At 44.8% G+C, this 27670-nt stretch overlaps 1 protein-coding gene across 2 annotated transcripts in view; it reads left to right on the top strand.

Moving 5' to 3' along the window:
- The window catches only part of fbxo10 (F-box protein 10), a 76719-nt gene that overhangs the window by 6178 nt on the left and 42871 nt on the right, over positions 1-27670 (top strand). The window contains exons 2-4 of one of the 2 annotated variants that reach the window (XM_033017889.1): positions 5207-5429; positions 11275-11865; positions 19971-20831. In XM_033017889.1, coding sequence (XP_032873780.1) covers positions 11281-11865; positions 19971-20831 — 1446 coding nt within the window. In that variant the 5' untranslated portion in view covers positions 5207-5429; positions 11275-11280. The remainder of the gene's footprint in view (positions 1-5206; positions 5430-11274; positions 11866-19970; positions 20832-27670) is intronic. The other variant, XM_033017888.1, reaches the window with a different exon arrangement.

Genomic DNA, 27670 nt, shown 5'->3' with positions numbered 1-27670 from the left:
TTGGCATTATGAGAGGGTGGAGGGATGGGGGCAGGCTGGAGAGATCTGAGGTTGTCCCGGTTGACAGTGCGTGCGGTCAGCTGGGATGGGGGGTGACGCGGGTGAGGGGGGGCAGAGCGTGGTAGTGAGCAGATGGATGGAATGGAATGTCCGTGGTTGAAGCAAACAAGCCTGCGCCGAGAGTCTCTGTGGATGAAACGGGGTCGACGCAGAAGTCCAAGCTGTTTAACGACCTGGATGCAGGATGGGATGTGGTTGTTGAAGAAACCAGTCATCTGCAGAGTTGAGTATTTGAGCATGATGGTGAGGGTGCAGAGAGGTGTCCAGCAGTGCAGGTGCAGGTGGAGAGAGTATCCAGCGGTGAGGGAGCAGAGAGGTTGTCCAGCAGAGCGGGTGCAGCGAGTTGTCGAGCAGTGAGGGAGCAAAGAGGTTGACCAGCAGTGCAGATGCAGCGAGGTGTCCAGCATTGAGGGAGCAGATAGGTTGTCCAGCAGAGCAGGTGTAGAGGTAGTCCAGTGATGAGGGTGCAGAGAGTATCCAGCAGTGCAGGTGTAGAGAGGTTGTCCAGCGGTGCAGGTGCAGAGAGGATCCAGCTCCCTCACTGGTGCAGAAAGGTGTCCATCATGTATCCTCAAGTCCCCATTCTCTTAGATATTTAAAGGAATATATCTTTGACATTGTTGTACAGATGTACCACCGATTTTCTGGCACCTCTGGTTCCACAACCTTGCCGATTATCCATTTTGCCAGACCAACAAGGGTCACGGCCTCTGAGAGAAGTCAAACGGTACCAGAACCATCCGTCTAGGCCTCCAGGGAGCCAAGTTTCCGGCCTATAAAGTCTGCCTTGGAAATGGATCCGCAGGGTTTCAGAACCGCGTCCACAGGGCACATATTCGAACCACCGATTGGGAGTCCAGCAACAGAAGTCACCTATGGGAACGGATCTGCCAGCTCTGACCAGGCCGGAGTTCCAGATCCCCGGCCGGAGGGGGCAAATTCAACCCATCGATCGGAAGTCCAGTCACGGAAATCCCGATGAGGTCCAGATTGACCGTCTCACCCGGCCTAGGTGCCACATTTTCTGGGGGACTTCTGGGGGGGGGGGGGGAGATATCAAGTGTGCTCTAGTAATCCTGTCTGGATTAAAGGAGGTGCTGGACCATCAGTTCTGGAAAATCGGTGGTGGACCTGAATAACAGTAAAGATGCTGTGAATTAACTCCAAACACCAATTCAATCTGGAACTATCTTGATTTGAAGAAGTCAGTAGGGTTTCCAACTGTCCCGTAATAGTCGTGACATCCCGTATATTGGGCTAAATTGGTTTATCCCATACGGGACCATGCATGTCCCATATTTGACTGCTACTACTCGGGTCGAGGAGACTGTTGGGTTGGAGCGCCACGTCCGGCCCCGTCTCACATGTCCCGACGTAGTGCAGCCTATGGAGTGCAGCAGCAGCGCCTCGCCCGTGGCCCCGTCGGTTGGCAGCCCAGCCTGCTGTCCGACCTTCGCTTACTACCGACACCACCACCCCTCCTTCTCATGGCTGATCATCTGTTCATGAGTTGGGTGGGGTGCCGGACTTTGCACAAAGTCCTGCACCCCGGAAAAAACTCCTCAGCTAGCTTTGTGTGCTGTCCAGCACCCGGGCCAACTCATCATTCACCCAGCTATGGCCGATTAGGTCAACGAATTGCCGTCGGGAATTTGTCCTTTATTTGGGAGTGAGAAATTTGGCAACTCTGGAAGTCAGTGTACCACCTTGCTGCTCATTTAACGATTTGGCCAATAATTCTCATTGCAATATTAGTTCATGGAGGGCAAGGGCTTTGTTGTTGAGCGACCTGGTGTTGAGGAGGGCAAAGTTGGCATTATGAGAGGGTGGAGGGATGGGGGCAGGCTGGAGAGAGCTGAGGTTGTCCCGGTTGACAGTGCGTGCGGTCAGCTGGGATGGGGGGTGACGCGGGTGAGGGGGGGCAGAGCGTGGTAGTGAGCAGATGGATGGAATGGAATGTCCGTGGTTGAAGCAAACAAGCCTGCGCCGAGAGTCTCTGTGGATGAAACGGGGTCGACGCAGAAGTCCAAGCTGTTTAACGACCTGGATGCAGGATGGGATGTGGTTGTTGAAGAAACCAGTCATCTGCAGAGTTGAGTATTTGAGCATGATGGTGAGGGTGCAGAGAGGTGTCCAGCGGTGCAGGTGCAGGTGCAGGTGGAGAGAGTATCCAGCGGTGAGGGAGCAGAGAGGTTGTCCAGCAGAGCGGGTGCAGCGAGTTGTCGAGCAGTGAGGGAGCAAAGAGGTTGACCAGCAGTGCAGATGCAGCGAGGTGTCCAGCATTGAGGGAGCAGATAGGTTGTCCAGCAGAGCAGGTGTAGAGGTAGTCCAGTGATGAGGGTGCAGAGAGTATCCAGCAGTGCAGGTGTAGAGAGGTTGTCCAGCGGTGCAGGTGCAGAGAGGATCCAGCTCCCTCACTGGTGCAGAAAGGCGTCCATCATGTATCCTCAAGTCCCCATTCTCTTAGATATTTAAAGGAATATATCTTTGACATTGTTGTACAGGTGTACCACCGATTTTCTGGCACCTCTGGTTCCACAACCTTGCCGATTATCCATTTTGCCAGACCAACAAGGGTCACGGCCTCTGAGAGAAGTCAAACGGTACCAGAACCATCCGTCTAGGCCTCCAGGGAGCCAAGTTACCGGCCTATAAAGTCTGCCTTGGAAATGGATCCGCAGGGTTTCAGAACCGCGTCCACAGGGCACATATTCGAACCACCGATTGGGAGTCCAGCAACAGAAGTCACCTATGGGAACGGATCTGCCAGCTCTGACCAGGCCGGAGTTCCAGATCCCTGGCCGGAGGGGGCAAATTCAACCCGTCGATCGGAAGCCCAGTCACGGAAATCCCGATGAGGTCCAGATTGACCGTCTCACCCGGCCTAGGTGCCACATTTTCTGGGGGACTTCTGGGGGGGGGGGGGGGGGGGGGGGGGGGGGGGGGGGGGAGATATCAAGTGTGCTCTAGTAATCCTGTCTGGATTAAAGGAGGTGCTGGACCATCAGTTCTGGAAAATCGGTGGTGGACCTGAATAACAGTAAAGATGCTGTGAATTAACTCCAAACACCAATTCAATCTGGAACTATCTTGATTTGAAGAAGTCAGTAGGGTTTCCAACTGTCCCGTAATAGTCGTGACATCCCGTATATTGGGCTAAATTGGTTTATCCCATACGGGACCATGCATGTCCCATATTTGACTGCTACTACTCGGGTCGAGGAGACTGTTGGGTTGGAGCGCCACGTCCGGCCCCGTCTCACATGTCCCGACGTAGTGCAGCCTATGGAGTGCAGCAGCAGCGCCTCGCCCGTGGCCCCGTCGGTTGGCAGCCCAGCCTGCTGTCCGACCTTCGCTTACTACCGACACCACCACCCCTCCTTCTCATGGCTGATCATCTGTTCTTGAGTTGGGTGGGGTGCCGGACTTTGCACAAAGTCCTGCGCCCCGGACAAAACTCCTCAGCTAGCTTTGTGTGCTGTCCAGCACCCGGGCCAACTCATCATTCACCCAGCTATGGCCGATTAGGTCAACGAATTGTCGTCGGGAATTTGTCCTTTATTTGGGAGTGAGTAATTTGGCGACTCTGGAAGTCAGTGTACCACCTTGCTGCTCATTTAACGATTTGGCCAATAATTCTCATTGTAATAATGACCTATTTGTATTTCTAAATACCTTGTGTCTTTATTTTGATTTTCATATAGCTCTTTAGGTAATGTAGAATCACTGGGGAAAGTTGTTAACTCTTTATTATGTACTGAAATTTGTATAAACCAGTATAAGACCACACTGATTAACAAGAATGGCACCTGAATTAAGAAGTTAGAACTGAGAGGCGTTCCTCACCAACCCCCATCCCAACGTTACACACACACCCACACACTCCACACCACACACACGCACACACACACGCACGATAGGAGCTATTATTAAAGATAAGACATCAAGGTGGTCAAGCAAATTCAACATGGTTTTCTGATAGGGAAATTATTATTGAACTTTTTGAATTAATGTGCTGTCGATACAAGGGAACCAGTATATGCTAAACTCAGATTTCCAGAATGTAGTTGAAAGTAAAAGCTCATTGTGTAAGTTAACAGTGAAATAAATATAAAAATCATGTTAGAAAGCTCAGCAAAGTCAGGCAGCATCTGTGGGATTGCAAAGAGAACCAGTGTAATGTTTCAGATCTGGGCCCTTCACCAAGACTGAGAATGAGACAGAAGTCAGTCTAGGTAGCAGAGACTGGGGAGGACAACAGGCGGAACAAAGGGATTTCTCAAATAGGGAAAATATGTAGGAAATAACTGTAGATGCTGGTTTAAATCGAAGGTAGACACAAAATGCTGGAGTAACTCTGAAGAAGGGTCTCGACCCAAAACGCCGCCCATTCCTTCTATCCAGAGATGCTGCTTGTCCTGCTGAGTTACTCCAGCATTTTGTGTCTACCTAATGTGTGTGTTTAGGGGAGATAATCTCTGCTGCCTGTGTACTGTGTTGTTAATCTTGTAATTTCTGCATAATCTCATAATCTGTATAATACTCAGGGTCACTCCTTGGGACTGAGTGCAGATGCTCCACAAAGTGATTTCTCCCCAACCCATCAACAACCTGTTTGATTTCTCCAATGTTGTGGAGGCCATATTTTGAATACCGAATGCAGTATCAGATTGCGACAAGTACAGGTGAACCAATGCTGCACTTTAAGAGAGTATTTTAGTTTTAGTTTTAAAGATATGGCGTGGAAACAGGCCCTTCGGCCCACGGGGTCCGCGCCGACCAGCGACCCCTGCAAATTAACACTATCCTACATACACTATGGAGTGTGGGAGGAAACCGAAGATCTCGGAAAGAACCCATACAGGCCACGGGGAGAACATACAAACTCCATACAGACAGCACCCGTAGACTGGATTGAACCCGAATCTCCGGTGCTGCAAGTGCTGTAAGGCAGCAACTCTACCACTGCGCCACCGTGCCGCCCTTAAAGATTGTTTAGTTTCCTTGCTGCTGTGACAGGAACAGATGAAAGGATGAGCATGGCACCTTCTCTCGCTCTCAGTCCTGATGAACTGTTCTAGTAACTTTCTCATTCCAGACATGCTGCCTGATGTAATGAGTTCATCCAACATTTTCTGTTTCACAGCTCCAGCAGTTTTTCATCCATGATAACATGTTGGTACGGGTAGAAGACTGGCAACAAGAAGCAGAGACTAAGCATAAATGGTTAGGAAGGAACTGCAGATGTTGGTTTGCACCGAAGATAGACACAAAATGCTGTAGTAACTCAGCGGGTGAGGCAGCATCTCTGGAGAAAAGGAATAGGTGACGTTTCGGGTCGAGACCCTTCTTCAGATGTACTTCAGAGGGTAAGATATAGGACTCATTGTTGGGCCTCAACCTTTTAGGATGAAGGCAGCAAGGATTTAATATTCTGATTATACATAAAGTATAGGAAGCTAAATTTTGAAAACCACATAAAGTGGCTGGAGAAATGTAGATAGGTTAAGTGAGGTTGACAAATGAATTATAATATAAAATAGGAAATTGTCCTTTTGAATTGAAAAATTAAATAGAATTATTTTATTTCAATAGTGTGGTTTAAAAATGTGACGGTCATGCTTCATTTATGTAGGGCTTTGGTGGAGCCACATCTTACTTACTGTATAATATTGGCCTCCTTATTTAAGGGAGGGTTTAAATGTGTTGGAAGCAGTTCAGTCAAGATTTACTGTGCCAATACCTGGAATGGGCAGATTTTAAGTTAAAGCAGTATAAAGTAAAGGCAGATAGAACTTAACAAATAAGGGTTGAAAGATTATGGGTAGACAGGAATGTAAAGTTTAGGTTACAATTGGATCATCCAAAATCTTATTGGCGGAGCATGTTTGAGGGGCTGAATGAATCCTAATTCGTATGCAACCTTAGTGTACTAGATCTGGAATTTATGGTTCAGATTGCGAAGGAGTCCAACATGAAATGTTATAAAGATTAGATAATTAATAATGTCAATAATATTTCAGGCAAAATATTTTAATCCAGAGAGTGATTAAAATAGAAAATTTGCTGCAACATGGATTAGTTGAGGTAATAAGTACCGTTGCAACAAAGCGAAACCCAGACAAGTATTTAAGAGAGAATGATCAGAAGTTGTGCTGAAAGAGATAGGTGAATTAAGGGAAAAAGAAACTCATTTGAAACATGTAAAAAAAAACTGGAATAAACATGGGGATAAATAATCTGAATTACATGCTGTAACACAGTGGCCATTAAATTGTCTTAGTAGGGATGATGCGTACACACACTAATGGTGTCCCATTGGGACTAGAAGTAAGCAAAATCAGAATCAGCAAATTCATCCCATGTGGAAACACGGCTAATGAAATTTGTGTTTTGTTCAGCAATATCAGGTGACCTCATTTACTTTGTACCAATCTTTTCAATGTCAGCAGTTACTGAAATGCATGTCAAACATGCTATTAAAATTAACTGCACAAACCAAACTTTCTCATACTCTTTCCAGTGCAAACCATACATTCTATCCCAGTTTATTTATACATCATGTCATGCCCCCTTACAGATCATCATGCCATTTATATGTAATTGTTTAGCATTATCATCAAAAATGTTCGTTTTTGCCTATCAATATTCGAAGCTGCACCACACGACACTCCTCTTAGTCGTTCCATTAACTGTCAGATCAGTTGTCCCATACTGGAAGAACAAATATTTTTGGCCATTTAACATTGGAAAAACCTAAATCATTGCTTTTGGACTTCCAACATGAAGTCTGTTCCCCAGCCAGCAATTCCATCCATTCAACTTCCAAATATCTGAGATTAAACTCGACCATTCAACTTGGCTGCATTTGTGCCCTGGACGAGCTTCTGACCGGATGGTATAAAAATCTGAATGGATTTGATGATTTATATCTTAGTGCTGTAAAGTAGATCTATTACACAGCAGGAGTTGGGAAATGCTCAAATACTATATTAGGGATGTGGTAACGGCATTTAAAAAACCCCATTATTGAATAGAATCAGTGGGGTTTCATGTGAGGTGCATTAGGATTGATAAGCAATAGGTTTTGGGAATGTAATGGGCAGATAAGAAAGAACTAGTGGATGTATTATATCCAAATTTTCAAAATATATTAGTAAGCTCTCACACCAAAAGTGGCTACACAAAAATTGTTCACAATATTGAAAGTGATTGCCCGAATAGAGAAGTGGATAAAACTTTTAAAACACTGTGAATAAATGGGATGAAGTTTGTCAAGTTTGTGGCTGAATTTGAGCCTGAGCTACGTACAGTCTTTCAATGAAAGGACCGAGTATCTTGTTTGCAAATTTGATGAAGAAGTAACTTTTGTAAGGAATACAAAGAAAGTATGGAGATGACGATTTAAACGAGAAAGGAAGGTGATGATGGATGTTGTAAAATATTGTCAGATGAATAATTTAAATAGGAAGAATGGAAAAACATTTTTTTAACATTTGGGTGTGCTGATATGCAATATGTGGAAGTTAACATGAAAATAGATCAGGCAGTTCAGAATTGCATGTCAAAGGATGGATGCAATTAATTAATTCCTACTGTGTGTGTTCAATCTTAGAAAAGCATGGTACTGCGGCTGCTTTATAAATAAGATGTGAGGTGTGTAATATTTTCAATGGTTTGACTATATCGATACTGTTGTCTTTAACTGAAGAGTCAGAATTAAAGAGTGCATTTTATTTTTTAATTCTCCAACACCAGGAGATGTGGATATTCGGTTTTCAAAGATAAGATTAATGAATGGTAGGAGATTTAAGGAATAAAAGGATTATGGAGATGGGTTATAAAAGAGGAGTTCACAAATTGGCAAGACATTAAATAGTGACTAAGCCAGAGGTGCTGTCAGTTCCTATGTTTAGCTTCATTTTCTGAGCACAACCAAGGCTGCCTCCTTCACCCTCTACCATCACTCCACCTGCCTAATTTCAAGTGTTGTCAAAATCTCTTCCTTCATTACCTAGGGAGACTTCCCCACAATCCAGGCCACCTTAATCCTCCACGCAGTACCACAAACTAATTTAAAACTCTGCCGCCTCAAATTTGCATGCTATTCAACTATTACTAATGTGTTCACTGATCTGCATTAGCTCCTGGTTAGCCGACATTTTGACATAAAATTTTTCCCATTAGCTTTCCTGGCCTCATCCACATCCTTACTTCCCCTTGCCCGCCAGCCTTCCAGGATCTCTATGCTCCTCGATTTCTGGCCCCTACACACGTCCAATTTAAATCACTCTACCACTGGCAGCAAAGCCCAGGGGGAAATGAGGCTTTAAATTGTAAACCTCTCAACCGCTGTGCTGTCTTGTGAAAGCATACGTTTCCAGGAACGATGACAGAGAAAGGGGAGAATCAGAAATTCTGTGATGGTTCAATTCCCAAATGAGCAAATTTAACCATTTGGTTTCAATTTTTGTGGAATAGTTTGGCCTTTATATAATGTCTTTTGGGACCCATTAAATAATTTCTGTCCTGTAAGGATCTTGCCAGGCTATCAACAAGGATCACCATGGCAATAAATCAATGTTGTTTTTGTATCTTCTTGCTCTTCTGCTCCATTAGGTGGAAGGAAAGAAGAGCAGCTAGTTCTCTCAGCTCGTAAAACAGTTAGCTTGCATTTATGCAATGCCTTTTAACTATCCTGATAAGAAATTTACAAACTTTTTGTAGCAGAAATGGTAGCAAACCACATTTTGCACTAAACTGTATGAGGAGAGAGTAAAAAAAGGTGAGAAGTTTTAAGAAGCATTTGAAACAAGATTCAGGGAGGAAATGTCAAAGCTTATTGCCAGTGTGTTCAGTGGCTGCCGCTCATTTGATCAACGGACATTTTTGAACATGTGTTGTACTGATGAAACAGTGTAAGTATAGATCAACTCTTTTCTGATCCAAACAAGCTGTTGCCTTTCAACATGGTATCAAATGAAGCAGATTATATTATTGCCACTGATGAGAAAGTGTGAGTCCTGATGACAGGGCCTGCCATTTGTATCATGACTTAAGCTGTAGATGCTTATTAAGATAGATTTAAATGAATGCAGAATTTTCAGCTGATGAGATAACAGAGACCAGAGAGAAATTTGAACTGACCATCATGAACTTTGAACTGATAGTTGTCAATTTTAAATTTGGTTTATTATTGAACCAGGTGTTTGTGTTAATCAGCATTATTGGAGTAGATGGGTAGAGGGGTGGTGAAGTGATGTTGCCATTGAATGTGTGGAATCTTATGTGTTCTGAAGTGAGGTAAAGAGAGCAAGTGAGGGTAGTAAATAGAGACCCTTGTGAACCTTGGATGTTGCAGTGCAGTACTGGATAATGATGCCTTTGCAGGTGAATCTTTGGCTATAATAGATAGTTAACAATGGAACTGGACGTTAAGGGAGGCACGGACAGAATGTTTAGTCATGTCATAGGCTGCTGACCGATCATGGAGGAGTATTAATGTCAGATTTTCCATCTATTTATGTAATACCTGCTGAGGTTGTGAAAAGCCTTGTGTAATTGTTGGTTCTCCGTGCTGTGACACAGTCCAGTGTAAGTGTACTCTAAAAATGATTTAAAAAAAAAAAGTTTCTGTTTGGCCTGAGCGCTAGTTTATTCCTTCCACTGAATCACTTTGTGACACGACTTTGATCATTGAATTGGAAATGAGCAGACAAAATAGTTGTTATTTTTTCAGTGGCTGCTGCTACATTGATCAAAGGACATTTTTATATTTTGGATTGGCCTACCAGTGTAAATATAGATCAACCTTTTCATGATTCAAACAACCTATTGCCTAGAAACATGGCACCAAATGAAGCAGATTATATTATTGGCACAGAGGAGAACGTGTAAGTCCACATATTGTAACATTCTCAATTCAAACAATGCATCCATTTGATTATGAATTTGGTTAGATGCAAGATTGCAATCGTACTGAAATTCCTCTGACATTCTGTGGCTGACACATGAGGGACAAAGCATATAAGGAGCCACACTATGCACTGACAAAGTTTATCATTCTGAGATTTATCATCTCCATTAACCTTAGTCTTTTTTCTTGCCTTATGTTTGGTGTTGAATACACAGTCCAAATAGGATCAACTCTTGCATGTTCAGGCAAAGGTACATTCCACACAGCTACCACTCTCTGAGTAAAGAAGTCCCCCCTCATGTTGTGTACTAGTCATGTCTCTACTATTTATTTCATTCCCCTTACATGTTTTTCCTCTACCTGCTAAATTTTTGTAAGGTGTCCTTGAGACTCTTGAAAGGCGCCCATAAATAAAATTTATTATTATTATTATGTTACCCATAAACTTCTGTCCCTTAATTCTCAAATCATGTCCTCTTGTTTGAATCTTCCCTACTCTCAATGGAAAAAGCTTATCCACATCAACTCTGTCTATCCTTCTCATCATTTTAAATACCTCAATCAAGTCTCCCCTTAACCTTCTGTGCTCCAAATAATAAAGACCTAACTTGTTTAACCTTTCTCTGTAACTTAGTTGCTGAAACCCAGGCAACATTCTAGTAAATCTCCTCTGTACTCTCTCTATTTTGTTGACACCTTTCCTATAATTTGGCGACCAAAATTGTACACCATACTCCAGAATTGGCCTCACCAATGCCTTGTACAATTTGAACATTACATCCCAACTTCTATACTTAATGCTCTGATTTATATAGGCCAGCACACCAAAAGCTTTCTTTACCACCCTATCTACATGAGATTCCACCTTCAGGGAACTATGCACAGTTATTCCTAGATCCCTCTGTTCAACTGCATTCCTCAATTTGTTACCATTTACCATGTACGTCCTATTTTGATTTGACCTGCCAAGATGTAGCACCTCATACTTATCAGCATTAGCACTAGAATGGGTGACCGCATGGGTTTCCTCCAGGTGCTCCGGTTTCTTTCCACAGTCCTAAGACGTGCGGGTTATAGGTTAATTGGCCTCTGTAAATTACCCTTAGTGTGTAGACCGTGCCAGCAAAAGCGGAATAACTTAGAGCTAGTGTGAAAGGATGATCGATGGTAGGCGTGAACTGGGCCTGTTTCCATTATGTATCTTTTATCTATATAATGTTATTGTGACAATACAGGGAACACTGTACCAAACTATTTCATCCGTAATAAATTTTAATCATTATTTTTTTAATTTATAGGTGACTATGGAAATCAGCGGTCTCCCACTGGAGTTGTGGCGTCTGATCCTTGCATATTTGCCTCTCCCAGATCTGGGTCGTTGTTGTGTGGTGTGCAGGGCTTGGTATGAACTGATAATCAGCCTGGATAATACTCGGTGGAGACAGCTGTGCCTTGAATGCAATGAATGCAAACATCCAAACTGGCCAAATGAACCTGATGTGGAACCGCAATCTTGGCGGGAAGCTTTCAGGCAACATCACCTAGCTTCTAAAATTTGGACCAAAAATGCCCAGGACATGGAATCCTCAAACTGTTTGCATTTATTTCGGCGAAAGAAGGATAGAAAAACTATATATGTCGGCGCTACAAACGAACATCCAAACCTCAGGAGTGCCTTAGCTGTTGCCAATATGTATGATAAGATTTTTGTTTGCCCTGGTGTATATGAAGAACAGAATGAAGTGATTTTAAAGGTCCCTGTAGAAATAATTGGACTTGGAAAGTTAGGGGATGTGGCACTCCTTATTAGCTTTGACCAACACTGTCCAACAGCACGGCTGTGCAATTTGGTCCTCATGCCAGCATGGTTCACGCCTGTTGTATACAAGGTGAGTACATATTCTAAAGTGTCTGGCAGAAATGTGAGACAATCTCAATGTAAAAAATGCCAAGTTCCATTGGTTTGATCTATTTTTTCATTGTTGCATGATACAATGGTAATGGAGTATATCCAGAAAGGAGGTAAGAAAATTCCCAGGATGCTGAACTTTGGAAAACATTGTTCCAAAACACCAGCTTTTCTTGACGTAAGCTATGTTTAATGCCTCAGATGTTCCGTATAACACTTGATGGAACAATTTGGTGTGTCATGGATTAAACAAATATTTTTATTAAGAAGCTTTTCACCTCATAAAATCGTGAATTAAAAATTCACTTAACTATGGAATAGGTTGTGATGCTGTTGCCAAAATCTATACAGTAGTTTGTTTAATGCAATACAGTTCAATCTCCATTGACCAGTCAGACTTTACGAAGTATAGACATGTCTCTTTATTTTTTTGAATTTTACATTTAAGTAAGTTTGGGATTTAACTATGGCAGTGAAATGCTTTCTGTTTCAAACGCTTGAACCATTTCATTGAATTTTCTTAGATTTTGACTGGCATTATCTGATGCTCTTCATTCCCTATATCAGCCATCCTGTGCCCTTGACTCTGATTTCCCAGTTTATCTGTCTGGCTTTTCCTATTGGGAGTTGGATGGAGATGGGCAACTCTATTTACAAAGATCTTTTCAGCCAGCAGACAAAACACTTGCCATATCAGTTCGAGGTGGGTTTGTGACTATGGCTGAAAGGCTGGTAAAAATTTAATTTGATCTAATAAAATGCCTAATCCTTAAATATTTTGGCAGGAGATGTCTTTTATCTATACATAACTAAAACCCTGATCTTGTGCTCTTCCGGTTTGCGTGGCATTTCTATTTGCGCAAGAACAGTACACGAAAGCACTAAGATTTTTTGCCACCTTACTCACCATTCTCCTGTGCTCAAGTGCAACAAGTTTTGTTCCGATCGATGGTATAGTTTAAAAGCTATTAAGGTTTAAAAAGCTTTAAAACCGCGCATGCGCAGATTGGTCTCCTCTCCTGTCAGTCACCCGGGATGGCGACGCCTGTTTCGGTGCACCATCGCCGCACTGATTGGCCGGGTCCTCCGTCACTCACCGGCGGGGAGAATAAAGTTGAAGGAGTGGAGAGAGCAGAGTTTGTACATCGCCGGCTGGAGCGTGGCTGGAGCTGCGTCGCCCAGAGCCTAGTCGACTCTGAGGCCGACTGTTCCAACATCGAGATCCTGGGAAGGTGAGGAGGGAGAGTGGGGGGGATAGGGGGAGGTGGGAAATAGAGGGATAGGAGGGTGGTAGGGAGGGGAGAGGAGTTATGGAGGGAATGACTGATGGTAGGGGAAAGGCGAGGGAGGGAGGGTTTGGGGAGGAGAGGAGGAGTGGGGAAAGATCCCGGGGAGGTGAGGAGGGGGAGTGAGGGGATTGATGGAGAGGAGGGGGTGGGGAGCGTGGGGGAGGATGGGGAATAAAGGGAGAGGAGGGGGGAGGTAGGGAGCGGGGAATAGAGGTCGAGGAGGGCAGTGGGGGAGGTCAGGAAGGATAGTGGGGGGGAGGTTGGGGGGGGGTAGAGGGATAGGAGGGGGGTAGGGAGGGTAGATGAGTTATGGAGGGAGGGAATGACTGAGGGTAGGGGAAAGGAGAGTTGAGGGAGGGATTGGGGGATGGTAGGAGGAGAAGAGAAAGAAGAAGGAGGATGAAGAGGATGGGGGAGGGATTGCTGGGAATGAGGGGAAATGAGCTGCGCCTGTGCAGTTAGGGGCTATGGGTGAGTGGTGGACTATTTTGTTGGGGGAACGGGTGAGTGGTGGAATATTGCGTGGGGGAACGGGTTGCGTTGGGAGACCAGGCCTCCCGTGTGACTGGGATCCAACGGGTCCCACTTAGTCTAATTTATAACTAAAAGCTGAAAATGTTTGAAAAAACAGCAGGTCACTGCATTTGTGGGAAGAGAATCAGAGTTAATGTTTCAGGTCAAAGAGAAAGGGTATTTGACCTGAAACATTAGCTTTGTTTCTCTTCCCATAGACATGGCCTGAACTGCTAAGTATTTCCAGCATTTTCTGCTTTTGTTTTAGATTTGCAGCATCTGCAGTTATTTAAAAAAATAATAAATTGTACTATCTTTGAGAATAGTTAATAGAGGGATGGTAGGGAGGGGACATCGTGACATCGGGTGGTGCCGGCAGCCTTGGCAGCAGCTGTTCGTCCTTTCAACATTTTTTGTTTTTAGTATGTCTAAAAGTGTGTTTTAGTGTGGCAGGGAATAGGGGGAAACTGTTTTTCAGTCACGTACCTCGGTGCAATGCGACTTTTCTCCTAGTTGCATTTTCGCCCTTCCTCGCATCCTCGGATTGGTATGGCCTCTCCCGGAGTCGGTCCAAGAGCTTCAGCAGCGGGCGCAGCGCGGACTTTCCATCCCGGAGCCGGGTGATCCCTTGCCGGGGATCGCCAGAAGAAGTGCTCCGATCGCTGACTTGCGGACTATAACATCCTGAAGCCAGGGTCTGCTGAGCTTCTAGCCGCGGGTGTGGCGTGGAATTTCCATTGTGGAGTCTGGGATCCCTTGCCGGGGATCACTGGATAAGAGCTCCAACCACCGGCCTGCGGCATATAACATCATGAAGCCGCGGTCTCCGGTAGGAAGCGGTCGATTTGGGACCTCCAAGCCGCGGAGTATCCATCCGTCCCGACGTCGGAGTTTTGACCATCCCAACGAGAGGGCCTGTACATCGGGCCGTCCGTAGTGGCGACTGTGGAGGGTTCATGGCCCCGGCCACGGATGAACAAAGGAGGAGGACTGACTGAACGTTATTGCCTTCCATCACAGTGAAGAATGTTGATTCCACTGTGGTGGATGTTCATGTTATATTCTATTGTACTATTTTTGATTGTGTGGCTGCATGGTAAATCAAATTCCACTGTATCTTAATTGGTGCATGTGGCAATAAATGTGAACTTGAACTTGAATTACCCTTAGCTGAAAACAGATCCATTAAAGGAGGTTTAAAACAGCATCTGAAGTTCTACACATTTTCCATTAAGGGAGGATTCTGCAAATTCTAAAAAAGACTTTCCTATCTGACCTATAACTGGTAGTTTTAAATCTATTAGTGTTTTATTGTCATATGTCCCGAAACAAACCAATGAAATTCTTACTTGCAGTACCACAACAGACATGTAAACATAGACACAAAATGCTGGAGTAACTCAGTGGGACAGGCAGCATCTCTGGAGAGAAGGAATAGGTGAGCATCCTCTTTTCTCCAGAGATCCTGCCTGACCCGCTGAGTTACTCCAGCATTTTGTGTCTATCTTCGTTGTAAACCAGCATCTGCAGTTCCTTCCACACAGACATGTAAACATAGTACCTGTACTCTGTAAAGACCATAATAAACAGTAAAATAAAGTTCAGTATATATGTGCAAAGACAAAAACAATGCCCCCAAGTTTATGTAGTTCGGTGGTTATATGGAGGTTGTAGTATTTAATAGCCTGTTGAAGGTTGGGAAGAAGCTGCTCCTGAACCTGGATGCTACAGTTTTCAAGTTCCTATATGGCTCTCTGCATTATCTTTTCTTTTGCTGAACCGCATCCACTTCCCTCCAATAGAGATTTTAAATTCTGGTTTTAACTGCAGTTTAGGTAGGCCTCACTTATGGTTTGCTTTAAATTCTGAAGGATGAAATTAAGTTGGCTCACAGGAAATGTTGTTGTTTGCCTTGGTAATCAGTAAAAATTTGATGAAAAGTCACAGGTCTTCACTGTTTGGTATGAAGCAATTGCACCCTGAACAATCAGTAACAAAACATTAATAGCATTTTAACTTGATACTGGATACAAATTATAAAGCGAGCTTAATGCATCAGCTTATTTTCATAATGATTAGCTGAACTTCAGTGTGTGGGTAATATATTGGGGGGTTTTTTTATACAGTTGTCCAAATACTTTAAGTTATTTGGATATTTTGAGGATACAACTTGCTTTTCTTTCAAAGTTGGCCCTGAATGTTATTTTCAAGACTGGGATTGATGAAATGTTTAGATGCATCAAAGGGAGTTATGATATAGATCATTGATATGTTTAATGTTGGAAAAGGCTTGAATGGTCTGTTGTCCTATTACTTAACCACTATATCTAATTAAAAGGAGGATGCGTCAATGGCATGGTCTTAACTCACATAGCCTGAATTAATAATATGCCATATTGTGCAAAGGTAGTTTTGCGTGTTTTTATTGCTTTAGCTAACAATTTTCCATATGGGTGACATCATTCACTTGTGTGTCTGGTATAAACCTTAACCTAAAGTAGTTACATTTATATTTACTTGAATATTAATTATGGATCTCAAATTTTGTGATCAGATCAGTGATAGTATGACTAAATTAATATCCAGTCAAATGTTGTAATGATAATTTAAGTCATTGTACTGTCAGGGAACAACAGGTAAAGTTAAGGCCTCATGAGTAATTTCTTCTCCCTTTCTTCATTCCTTTCCCCGCACCTCACCTGGTTCCATCTGCCCATTATTCCCACTGAACTTGGCTCCACTGCTCACCTCCCAGACTCTGTCTCACCCAATCAGTCCATCATGCACTCACCATCTGCTTCCACTTATAATTGACCAGCCTCTATCCCAACTCACTATATAGTGCTATATATCAGCAATCTTGCCCATTTCCCCTCAGACAAGAAGTTGGGTCTGGGCTTGAAATATCAACTTGTACCTTTTGCCTCCACAGGTAAGTTCATAAGTTGTAGGAGCAAAATTAGGCCATTAGGCCCATCCAGTCAACGCTGCCATTCAATCATGGCAGATCTATCTTTCTCTCTCAACCCCATTCTCCTGCCTTCTCTCCATAACCCCTGACACCCATACTGATCAATAATGAATCAATCTTCACCTTAAAAATATTCAGCTGTCTGTGGCAATGAATGCCACAGATTCACCACCCTCCGACTACAGAAATTCCTGCTCATCTCCTTTCTAAAGGTACATCCTTTATTCTGAGGCTATGGCCTCTGGCCCTAGACCCTCCCATTAATGGAAACGTCCTCTTCACATCCACTCTATCCAGGCCTTTCACTATTCCATAAGTTTCAATGAGGTCCCCGCATATCTTTCTAAACTCCAGTGAGTACGTGTCCAGTGCCGTCAAATACATCATACATTAACCAGTCATCCCTGGGATCATTCTTGGAAACCTCCTCTGGACCCTCTCAAACGCCAGCACGTCTTCAGAAATGGGGCCCAAAACTGCTCCCAATGCACCAAATGCAGTCTGACCAGTGTTTTATAAAGCCTCAGCAAACTCAGTTGCTGCTTAACCCATTAAGTTCTTCCAGCGTTCTGTTTTCTTTTCCAGATTTCAGCATCTGCAGTCTTTTTGTCTTCTCACATTACTAGCTGGTTGGTACCAGTTATTAGTAGACAGGGAGGGAGTTGAAGTCATTTTGAAAGAAGCTTAATCAACAGAAGAGTAGCTGTCAGTGAAATGGATAGCTGACTGGAAATGCTGGTGAAGGTGCAGGACATTGCATGGATGAGAAACCAGTCATAGTATTTGTGTAGTTTTAACCCATGGAGCATAAGTGAGGAAACTAGGATGGTGCTTGAGATGTTGACCATGACGCATTATTAAGAAAAGGGGAGATGCAACGAGACCTGGGTGTCATGGTACACCAGTCATTGAAAGTAGGCATGCAGGTGCAGCAGGCAGTGAAGAAAGCGAATGGTATGTTAGCATTCATAGCAAAAGGATTTGAGTATAGGAGTAGGGAGGTTCTACTGCAGTTGTACAGGGCCTTGGTGAGACCACACCTAGAGTATTGCGTTCAGTTTTGGTCTCCTAATCTGAGGAGAGACATTCTTGCCATAGAGGTTGTACAGAGAAGGTTCACCAGACTGATTCCTGGGAAGGCAGGACTTTCATATGAAGAAAGACTGGATAGACTCGGCTTGTACTCGCTAGAATTTAGAGGATTGAGGGGGGATCTTATAGAAACTTACAAAATTCTTAAGTGGTTGGACAGGATAGATGCAGGAAGATTGTTCCCGATGTTGGGGAACTCCAGAACAAGGGGTTACGGTTTAGGGATTAGGGGGAAGTCCTTTAGGACCGAGATGAGAAAAAAAAATTCACACAGAATTTGTGGAATTTTCTGCCACGGAAAGTAGCTGAGGCCAGTTCATTGGCAATATTTAAGAGGGAGTTAGATGTGGCCCTTGTGGCTAAAAAGATCAGGGTATGGAGAGAAGGCAGGTACAGGATACTGAGTTGGATGATCAGCCATGATCATATTGAATGGCGGTGCAGGCTCGAAGGGCCGAATGGCCTACTCCTGCACCTATTTTCTATGTTTCTATTTTGCTATGTTAGCTAACATCATTTAACATTTTCATAGTTCTAAAAAGACAAACTAAAGCTATGTTGGTAAGATGTAGATATGGCAAATAACAATATTGAAAGAGAATTTATTGTTTATGACAGTTAGTCAAGGGAATGGTTGAGTAATGAAATTAATTAAATGATGATGATTTACATTATATAGAAGGAAAGGCAGCTTTTCTTAATATAGTTTAAAGCACTTCATTGGCTGAAATGTATTTTAGACAAAGACCCGTGAAAAGCGTGTTCAGTCAGTCTGTCTTTCACTAGCTCATTGTTTAATGCTTAATTTTATATTCCAGATTCTCATGGGCAATTAATATTCAAGAATAAACTATTTCGACATTTTTAAACAAATAAAAGTAAGGCTTCTGCTCCTGCGAACTATCTGTAAAGTGTGTGGGTCAGAAATAGAAAAAATTCCCCAAAACCATATGTGTAGATATTACAATCTGAAGTAACGACTTAAAAGGCAAAATACCTTGCAACACCTTGGCAATGAATTTGTTTGATGTATAGTGTTAATGATTGTTAATTAATTCATTGAATTTTAATTTTAAAATATCTTCCTTAACTGCTGAAATGGCATCGGCAAATCATATCATAGAAAATCCCAAGGCTTCTTATTCCCACATTAAAAACAAGAGGGTAACTGGAGAAAAGATAGGACCACTCAAGGATAATGGAGAGATGTTATGCTTGCAGTTAGAGGATGCAGGAAAGACCAGAGGGCATAGCTTTAAAGTTAGAGGGGGAAAATCTTAGTTTAAAGATACAGCATGCAAACAGGCCCTTCGACCCACCAAGTCCACGTTGACCACGTTCACGCTAATTATCCCACCACACACTCGGGGCAATTTACAGGGGCTAATTAACCTAGAAAACTGCACATCTTTGGGATGTGGAAGGAAACCGAAGCACCTGGAGTAAATCAATGCGGTCATAGGGAAAACGTGCAAATTCCATAGAGATAGCACTCAAGGTCAGGATCAAAGTCAGGTGTTTGGTACTGTGAGGCAGCAGCTCTACTGCTGCACCACTGTTCTGCCTATCTTAATGAGAGGTACTGGGCAACATTTTTACACAGATTGGTAGTTGCTTGGAATGCTCCGGCAAGGGTGGAGGTGGATATAATGGTGATGTTAAGTCTTTTGGATAGGCACACATGAACATGCAGAGAATGGAGGGATATGGATCACATGCAGGCAGAGGATATTAACTTGGCATGATGTTCGGCACAGACAGTGTGGGCTGAAGCGCCTGTTTCTGAGTTGTACCGTTCTATGTTCTAATTCCTAACAGATGTCCCTGTCACATGCAGTTCACTGCCATGATTGGGGAAATTATAAAATATAGCTGAGTATGGTATGTACACTGGATTTATTAGCTTGGAGGCTGTGGTGAGCCACCAATAAACATTGTCATTTGTGGGTGTAAGCCATGAAAATAACTACGAAAGGTGGCTATTGGTCTACAAAACAGAAGTGGTTTCCCTTCTGGAAGGGCAGAATGTCACTCCTATCACTTGTGGGTCAGTGTGGCTTCAGCACCTTCTAATTCAGGATAGCCAGAAATGGGCAATAATGAATGCCTTGTGTTGCCTCATCCTGAGAACAGGAAAAAAAATGAGAAGAGCAACTTTAGTAATTCAATGTGAACAGATTGATAAGCATGTACTCACTTTGTCATTTTTTTAATCAACAGACATTTTCCGGACATATCCAGCTTGATAACTGCAACGTGGAGAATGGGCAGGTACATATCCACGCACCAGGGACCTGCCATGTGAAGTTTTGTACGTTCAACCAGTCCAGCATCAATTTCCAGAACGTATCCCTCAGCCTAATTGAAAACTCAGAGTTTATTGGGAGTGAGGGTACATCAGTGAGCGTGGCAGGCTCAGGCCTGACCGACAGAAATTGGGCCTGCAAACACCTGGCGGTGGCTGCCAAATCCAAATCTGTTTTGAATTCACCAGGCCAAGCTCTTTCAAGTACTTGCAACTCCAGAAATCATTGCCAGAGTTCACTGAGCAAATTTGGAGCATTTGAATCGAATGAGAACATGACTGGTGCACGGCAGACCTCTAGCTTCACTCCAAAATTCCAGGTGTCCCACACAAAAGATGACCATTGCAACAGAGAAGGATGTGTTCTGAAAAGAAAGCCTTGTGAAGGAGCGAGAGTAACATTGGACACGGATTACAGTGACACTGAAATGAGCACAAGTAGTGAGAATGAGGATGATGAGCAATCTGTGTATAAACTTTCTTACCAATCCCACGGCCTGAGTCGCATGTTGTCAAGGACTAATCCACTTAGACTTCAGAAGAAGGGAACTGATCTTCTGCCAATGGATTTGGAGTTAAACACTCTACAGAAGGAGTTGCAAAAGGATAAAAATGCTCAGATTCTCGCCAGCACCCTGCTGGGCTGTTTAATTCAAAAGTGCCTTTTTCGGGATGGAAAGGGTGGTGTGTTTATTTGTAGTCACGGGCAAGCTAGACTGGAATGCAATGTCTTCAGAAACCTCAGCTATGCCGTGCGGGGCATCCAGAATGCAAAGGTATAACTGAGGGTGAAGAGTTTGAGCGGTTGGGCAAGTTTGCAGTGTATAACATCATGGATACTCCTGCACATGAATCTATTAGTTTAGTAATTTAACAACCTGGCTGACAAACTGTTGGTCTAAAGTCATTTGATAAATGTTGTCCCTTTCAGGAAGATAGATACACTGAGCCTTTAAGCCTATATTGGGAAGAGATAGAATATAAGGTTGGTAAGTGTTAACACAACAAAGACACGGTTTTCTACTGGTGTTCGAACTGCAGGTAGGTAAGCAACATTATACCCCGGAGATTCAGGCTAAGATGTTGATACTTTTGACACGATGAAGCTGCACTTGCATTGATAAGTGCAAAATAAGAATGTATAAGTATCAGTTAATGATAAATGTCAATGTACACAAAGAAACGTGGTCGGTGGGGGGAAGAGAAAACACTCTGTCAACAATATGAATGAAATAACCCAATTTTAATGTTTGATTTTTTAAATTTTTGAGCATGTCAGGCAATTTGTTTAAAAAAAAAATCATATTGAATGCTTAACTTTGTTAATAGAGCCATGGATTACGCCAATATAAGGGTGTGTAAATCTAAAGTAACACCTCCAAGGAAATTATACAGAACATTTAAAAACACTTAGAAAAGTACCACAACGATTGAGTTCAACATTGTTAGGGAAGATTGGCTTGAGTTATGTAGTGAGGGAGAACATTGCAAGTGAGAGCAGTAGAGATGTAGTGGTGAATTTAACTATTTCCAATAATGAATGAAGTTACTTTAGTGCAAGAGGCTTAGATGGGGCAGAATTTGTTAAGGGCACTCAAGAGTTTTTTGAGACAATATATAGGTAGTCCTTCAAACAATTGATTGATTGAAAGAGAAAGCATAGAAACAGATTATTCGGCCCACTGAGTCCATGCTGAACATCGATTGCCTGTTCATACTAATTCTATATCATCTCACTTTCACATCCACCCCCTACACACCAGATGCCAATTAACCTGCAAACCCTCACACCCTTGGGATGTGGGAGGAAACTGAGCACCCAGAGGAAAACTACGGGATCACAGGGACAAAGTGTAAACTACAGACACACACACAGCACTCAAGGTCAGGATCGAACCTGGGTCTCTGGCATGGTGAGATAGCAGCTGCGCCACTGGGCCACCCTTCAGAGATGGGGTGGAAATCTGAAGAATAGTCTCGGCTCGAAACGTCATTTATCCATCTCCTCCAGAGATGCAGCCTGACGCACTGAGTTACTCCAGCACTTTGCATTGTACATAAGATTCCAGCATCTGCAGTGTCTCTAAGCAAATAACCGATATCGGCAACAGGAATCATACTAGTCTCTTGAGGAATTTCGAGGGTTGGTGAGAACGTAGAAACAAATATGGGGGGGCAAAGAGGGGTCATGGAATATCCTTAGTAAGATTAATGAGAATCAAGCTAATTCTGTAAGTATATCAGGAGTAGGAGCATAGCCAGGGAAAAAGTGAATCGCCTTAGTAACCAAAGAGGGTAATCAATTTGTGGAGCCTGGGGATGTGGAAAAGGTAGTAATTGAATACTTTGCAGCGGCACCTGGTGGCAAGCCACGGGCACAACGAACCCTCGGCTCTGGAGGGAGGCGTCTCGGTGTGGGAGGTGCTAGTCAAGGGGTTTTTACCTGAATGGGTATTTAAGGCCGGGCAATGCCCGTGACCAGTGAGGAGTAGGGAGCAGTTCTGTAACAGAATAAAATACATCTCGTTCACACAACTTGTGTTCCGCTTGGTGTTTGGCTGGACTCCTGTGAGTCCCCGCTACACTGGTGACCCCGACGTGATCCGAACACGCAGCCTTCTGATCTGGAGTCAGATTCCTTCGTAGCCCTCACGGACCACAAGCCTCTCACTTTTGCTTTCACCAAGGTTTCGGATCCTTGGCCCGCCCGCCAGCAGCATCAGCTGGTGGCTATTTCAGAGTATACGACGGACGTCCGACACATTGCCGGAAATGCAACCTCGTGGCGGATGCTTTGTCCCGTCCGGCAATTGCAGCCGTTCTTAACCCGGCCTCTAGAATAGATTACTCCGACTTGGCGGCGGCCCAGCTGGCGGACGATGAGATGCCGGAGTACCGCACCACGATCTCTGGCTTGGTGCTTAATGACGTGCCGTTGGGTCCCTCGGGTTCCATCCTCTGCGACGTGTCCACGGGTCAGCCGAGGCCTATCGTTCCGGCGGCCTGGCGCCGTCACGTGTTTGAGGCGATCCATGGGCTGGTCCACCCATCTATCCGGGCTACGGTCGCCATGGTGGCTGCGAGGTTTATGTGGCACGGACTTCAGAAGCAGGTCAGTCGCTGGGCCCAGGAGTGCATCCCGTGCCAGACATCAAAGGTGTGTCAACACGTCAGAGGCCACCCGTGCAAGCCTTCGCAGTGCCACGCCGGCGGTTCGATCACGTACACGTCGAAATCGTGGGGCCTCTGGCTCCGTCCCGGGGTGTTTTGCTCCTGTTTAAGGTGGTGGACCGTTTTATGCGGTGGCCGGAGGTAATCCCGCTCACAGACACTTCAACCCAGTCGTGCGCTCGTGCCCTTGTGCCTACTTGGATTGCCTGCTTTGGGGTTCCACTACACGTCACGTCCGACTGGGGCGCCCAATTCACGTCTGAACTGAGGTCCGCCATGGCCCGCCTGTTGGGGACGCAGCTCCACCACTCGACAGCAAACCATCTCCAGTCGAATGGGTTGTTGGAGCGGTTCCACCGCTGTCTGAAGGCCGCCCTGAAGGCTCGTCCCAAGGGCCCTGAGTGAATGGACGAGTTGCCATGGGTCCTGTTGGGGATTCGGACTGGATTCAACGTACCATCCCCAAGGAGGATCGTTGGTATGTGGTGCTCTGCTCGCCGTCCCCGGGGAGTTTGTCCCTGCTGCTGATGGGTCCCAGGAACCGCCGTCATCGGTGCTGATGCGCTTGCAGGAGAGGGTCGGCGCCCTGTCTCTCATCGCAATGTCGCGTCATGGGGTGGCCCCTTCCCATGTGCCACTGCCGCTGATGGGATGTCCGTACATCTTTATTCGCCGTGACTCCCACAGGTCACCCTTGCAGCGCCCGTATGAAGGTCCCTTTCGCGTGCTGCGGCACGGGCTTACTACATTTGATTTGGACATGGGAGGCCGGCGCGAAACTGTCGGTGGTTCATTTGAAGCCGGCCCACTTGGACCTGAGTGATCCAGTCCAGGTAGCTCAACCGCCCCGTTGTGGGTGTCCGCCGTCCCGGGCTCCCAGGGATTCTTTCGAACCGAGCAAGCCCCGGGGGCGTCGGGACGTATCTACACATTCTGGCTGCTTCGTTCGGTCTCTGGTTCAGTGCCTCTGGTTCTGTGGGGGGGGGGGGGGGGGGGTCATGTGGCAGCACCTGGCGGCAAGCCACAGGCACAACGAACCCTCGGCTCTGGAGGGAGGCAGTTTTTACCTGAGTGGGTATTTAAGGCCGGGCAACGTCCGTGACCAGTGAGGAGTAGGGAGCAGTTCTGTAACAGAATAAAATACATCTCGTTCACACAACTTGTGTTCCACTTGGTTTTTGGCTGGACTCCTGTGAGTCCCCGCTACAACTTCTCTTTTATATTCACCAAGGAAAACATGGAAGATAGTAAGATAAGAGAGGGATACATTAGCAGTCTGAAGCAGGTCAGTGTTAAGAAGGGGATGTGTTAGCTTTCATGGAACACGTAAGAGTTGATGAATATGCAGGACCAGATGAGATCTGTCCTAGGATGCTAGGGGAAGCAAGGGAGGAGATCTTTGCTTCTTTCTTAGAATAGAATAGTTTCTTTATTGTCATTGTAACATGAACCATGTACAACAAAATTGTAAAATGTCAGCCAGTCAGTGCACCATTCAAACATTTCTAAAAGCTAACGATACATAGAAGTTAAAATATTTAAAAAAAGATAAACAACTAAAATAAATATCATAAAAATAGCACGCATAAACACCCAGCCCTACATCCTTCTGTCGATTTCACAGTCTCTTAGTATGTATCGCCCCTGCGTTCCTTGGCGGCTACATTTAGTGCCTTTATAGCAGTGGGGTAAAAACTGTTTTTAAGTCTGTTTGTCCTTGTCCTTGTAGATCTGTACCGTCTGCCTGACGGTAGCAGTTCAAACAGGAGTGTCCGGGGTGGGAAATGTCCTTTATAATACTCTGGGATTTTTTGATGCAGCGGGAACTGTGTAAGTCCTCCAAGGTAAGGAGAGGGCAGCCGACAATCCTCTGGGCGTTGTCAATGGCCCTCTGGAGCGCTTTCCTCTGAGCCGCTGTGCAGCTGGTGTACCATACGCATACACAGTATGTTAGGATGCTCTCAATGGAGCACCGATAAAAGGACAGCAGCAGTCTCCGAGTGATGTTATTCTTCCTGAGCACCCTCAGGAAGTGCAGTCTCTGCTGGACCTTTTTCAGCAGCGCAGAGGTGTTCACGCTCCACGTCAGGTCCTCCTCAATATGGATTCCCAGGAAGCGGAAATCCGCCACTCTCTCCACACAGTCCCCTCTGATAATTAATGGTACCATGTCCGTTTTATTCTTTCTGAAGTCTATTATTATTTCCTTTGTCTTTAAGGTGTTGAGGAGCAGGTTATTTTCTCCACACCACACTGTCAGCTGCACCGCCTCATCCCGGTAGGCGTACTCGTCCCCCCCGGAGATGAGCCCCACCACCGTAGTGTCATCCGCAAATTTGACAATGGTGTTGCTGTGGTGGGCGGGGGTGCAGTCATGTGTGTAGATGGTGTAGAGCAGGGGGCTCAGCACGCAGCCCTGTGGAGAGCCGGTACTGAGGCTGAGGGCCGTGGATGTGTGATGGCCCACTCTGACTCTCTGGCTGCGACCCGACAGGAAGCTATTTATCCACATGCAGGTGGAGTGTGGAAGTCCCAAGTCCCCCAGTTTGTCCACCAGTTTGTGGGGAAGGATGGTATTAAAGGCAGAGCTGTAGTCCACAAAGAGCATCCGCACGTAGCTCCCCCGCTGCTCCAGGTGGGACAGTGCAGCATGGAGAGCTGTGGCTACAAATTAGCCATTGACGAGGTACAGAAGACCAGAGGTACCTTATTTTGGTCTTTTATTTTTGAAGGTCAGCAGGTTAATTACAGGCTGATGAGCCTATCATCAATGGGAGGGAAATTATTGGAGAACATTCTAAGGGATGGGATTCATGTACATTTGGCAAGCGAGGGGCTGATGAGGAATAGTTCACATGGGAAATCGTGTCTCTGATTTCATCTTTTGAGGAGGTAGCAAAAGAAATGGATGAGAGCAGAACAGACAATAGTAAAGCCTTTGACAAGTTCCTGCATGGTAGGCTGATTCAGACGGTTACGGTAGTTGGAATCCAAGATGAGTGGATTGGTGATAGGAGGCAGAGGGTAGTGATAGAAGGACACTTCTGATTGGAAGTCTGTGACCAGTGATGTGCAGCAGGGATTGGTGGTGCGACCCATATTGTTTGTTGTGTCATAACGACTTGGGAGTGAATGCAAGGGGAATGATGAGTATGTTTACAGATGATACAAAATTGATGACAGTGAAGGAAGTTGTTGAAGGCTGCAGCAGGACATGGACAGTTGGAAAGTTGGGCAGTAAATTGGCAGATGGAATTTAATATCAACAAGTGTTGTATATGTTTCTATAAGATGCCCCCTCGTCCTTCTAAACTCCAGTGAATACAAGCCTAGTCTTTTCAATCTTTCCTCATATGACAGTCCCGCCATCCCAGGGATCAATCTCGTGAACCTACACTGCATTGCCTCAATCACAAGGATGTCCTTCCTCAAATTTGTAGACCAAAACTGGACACAATACTCCAGATGTGGTCTCACCAGAGCTCCATACAACTGCAGAAGAACCTCTTTACTCCTATACTGAAATCCTCTTGTTATGAAGGCCAACATTCCATTAGCTTTCTTCACTGCCTGCTGTACATGTAAACCAACTTTCAGTGACCGGTGTACAAGGATGCCGAGGTCTTGCTGCACCTTCCCCTTGCCTAACCTAACCCCATTGAGATAATAATCTGCTCCCTTATTTTTGCCGCCAAAGTGGATAACCTCACATTTATCTATAGTATACTGCATCTGCCACACATCTGCCCACTCACTCAACCTGTCCAGGTCACCTTGCAACCTCCTAACATCCTCTTCACAGTTCACACTGCCACCCAGCTTTGTGTCATCCGCAAACTTGCTTGTGTTGCTCCTAATTCCCTCTTCCAAATCATTAATATATATGGTAAACATTTGCGGTACCAACACCGAGTCTTGCGGCACTCCATTCACCACTGCCTGCCATTCTGAAAAGGACCCGTTCACTCCTACTCTTTGCTTCCTGTCGGCCAACCAATTTTCTATCCATGTCAACACCCTACCCCCAATACCATGTGCTGTAATTTTAGTCACCAGTCTCCCTTGCGGGACCTTATCAAAGGCTTTCTGAAAGTCTAGATACACTACATCCACTGGCACCCCTTCATCCATTTTACTTGTCACAACCTCAAAAGATTCCAGAAGATTAGTCAAGCATGATTTCCCTTTCATAAATCCATGCTGACTTGGACTAATCCTTTTACTGTAGTGACTGTAGTAAGGTAATAAGTGTGCAGCCTGTTTTTACCCACCAATGTCCCATAAGCACCATAGGATAGATGATCAGCTAATCTGAAAGTTGATGGTTACCATTAAATCCTGCTGAGAACCATAAATAGTGCCCTGGGATTGTTTACATCACCTTAAGAGGTGTATTATATTTGTCATTATATCTGAAAAATGAGCCATTGATATGGTGTCATAT

The sequence above is a fragment of the Amblyraja radiata genome, chromosome 3, assembly GCF_010909765.2.
Source record: "Amblyraja radiata isolate CabotCenter1 chromosome 3, sAmbRad1.1.pri, whole genome shotgun sequence".
Classification (NCBI taxonomy): Eukaryota; Metazoa; Chordata; class Chondrichthyes; order Rajiformes; family Rajidae; genus Amblyraja; species Amblyraja radiata.
The sequence above is the reverse complement of the archived record's forward strand: the minus strand, read 5'-3'. Positions and strand labels throughout refer to the sequence as shown.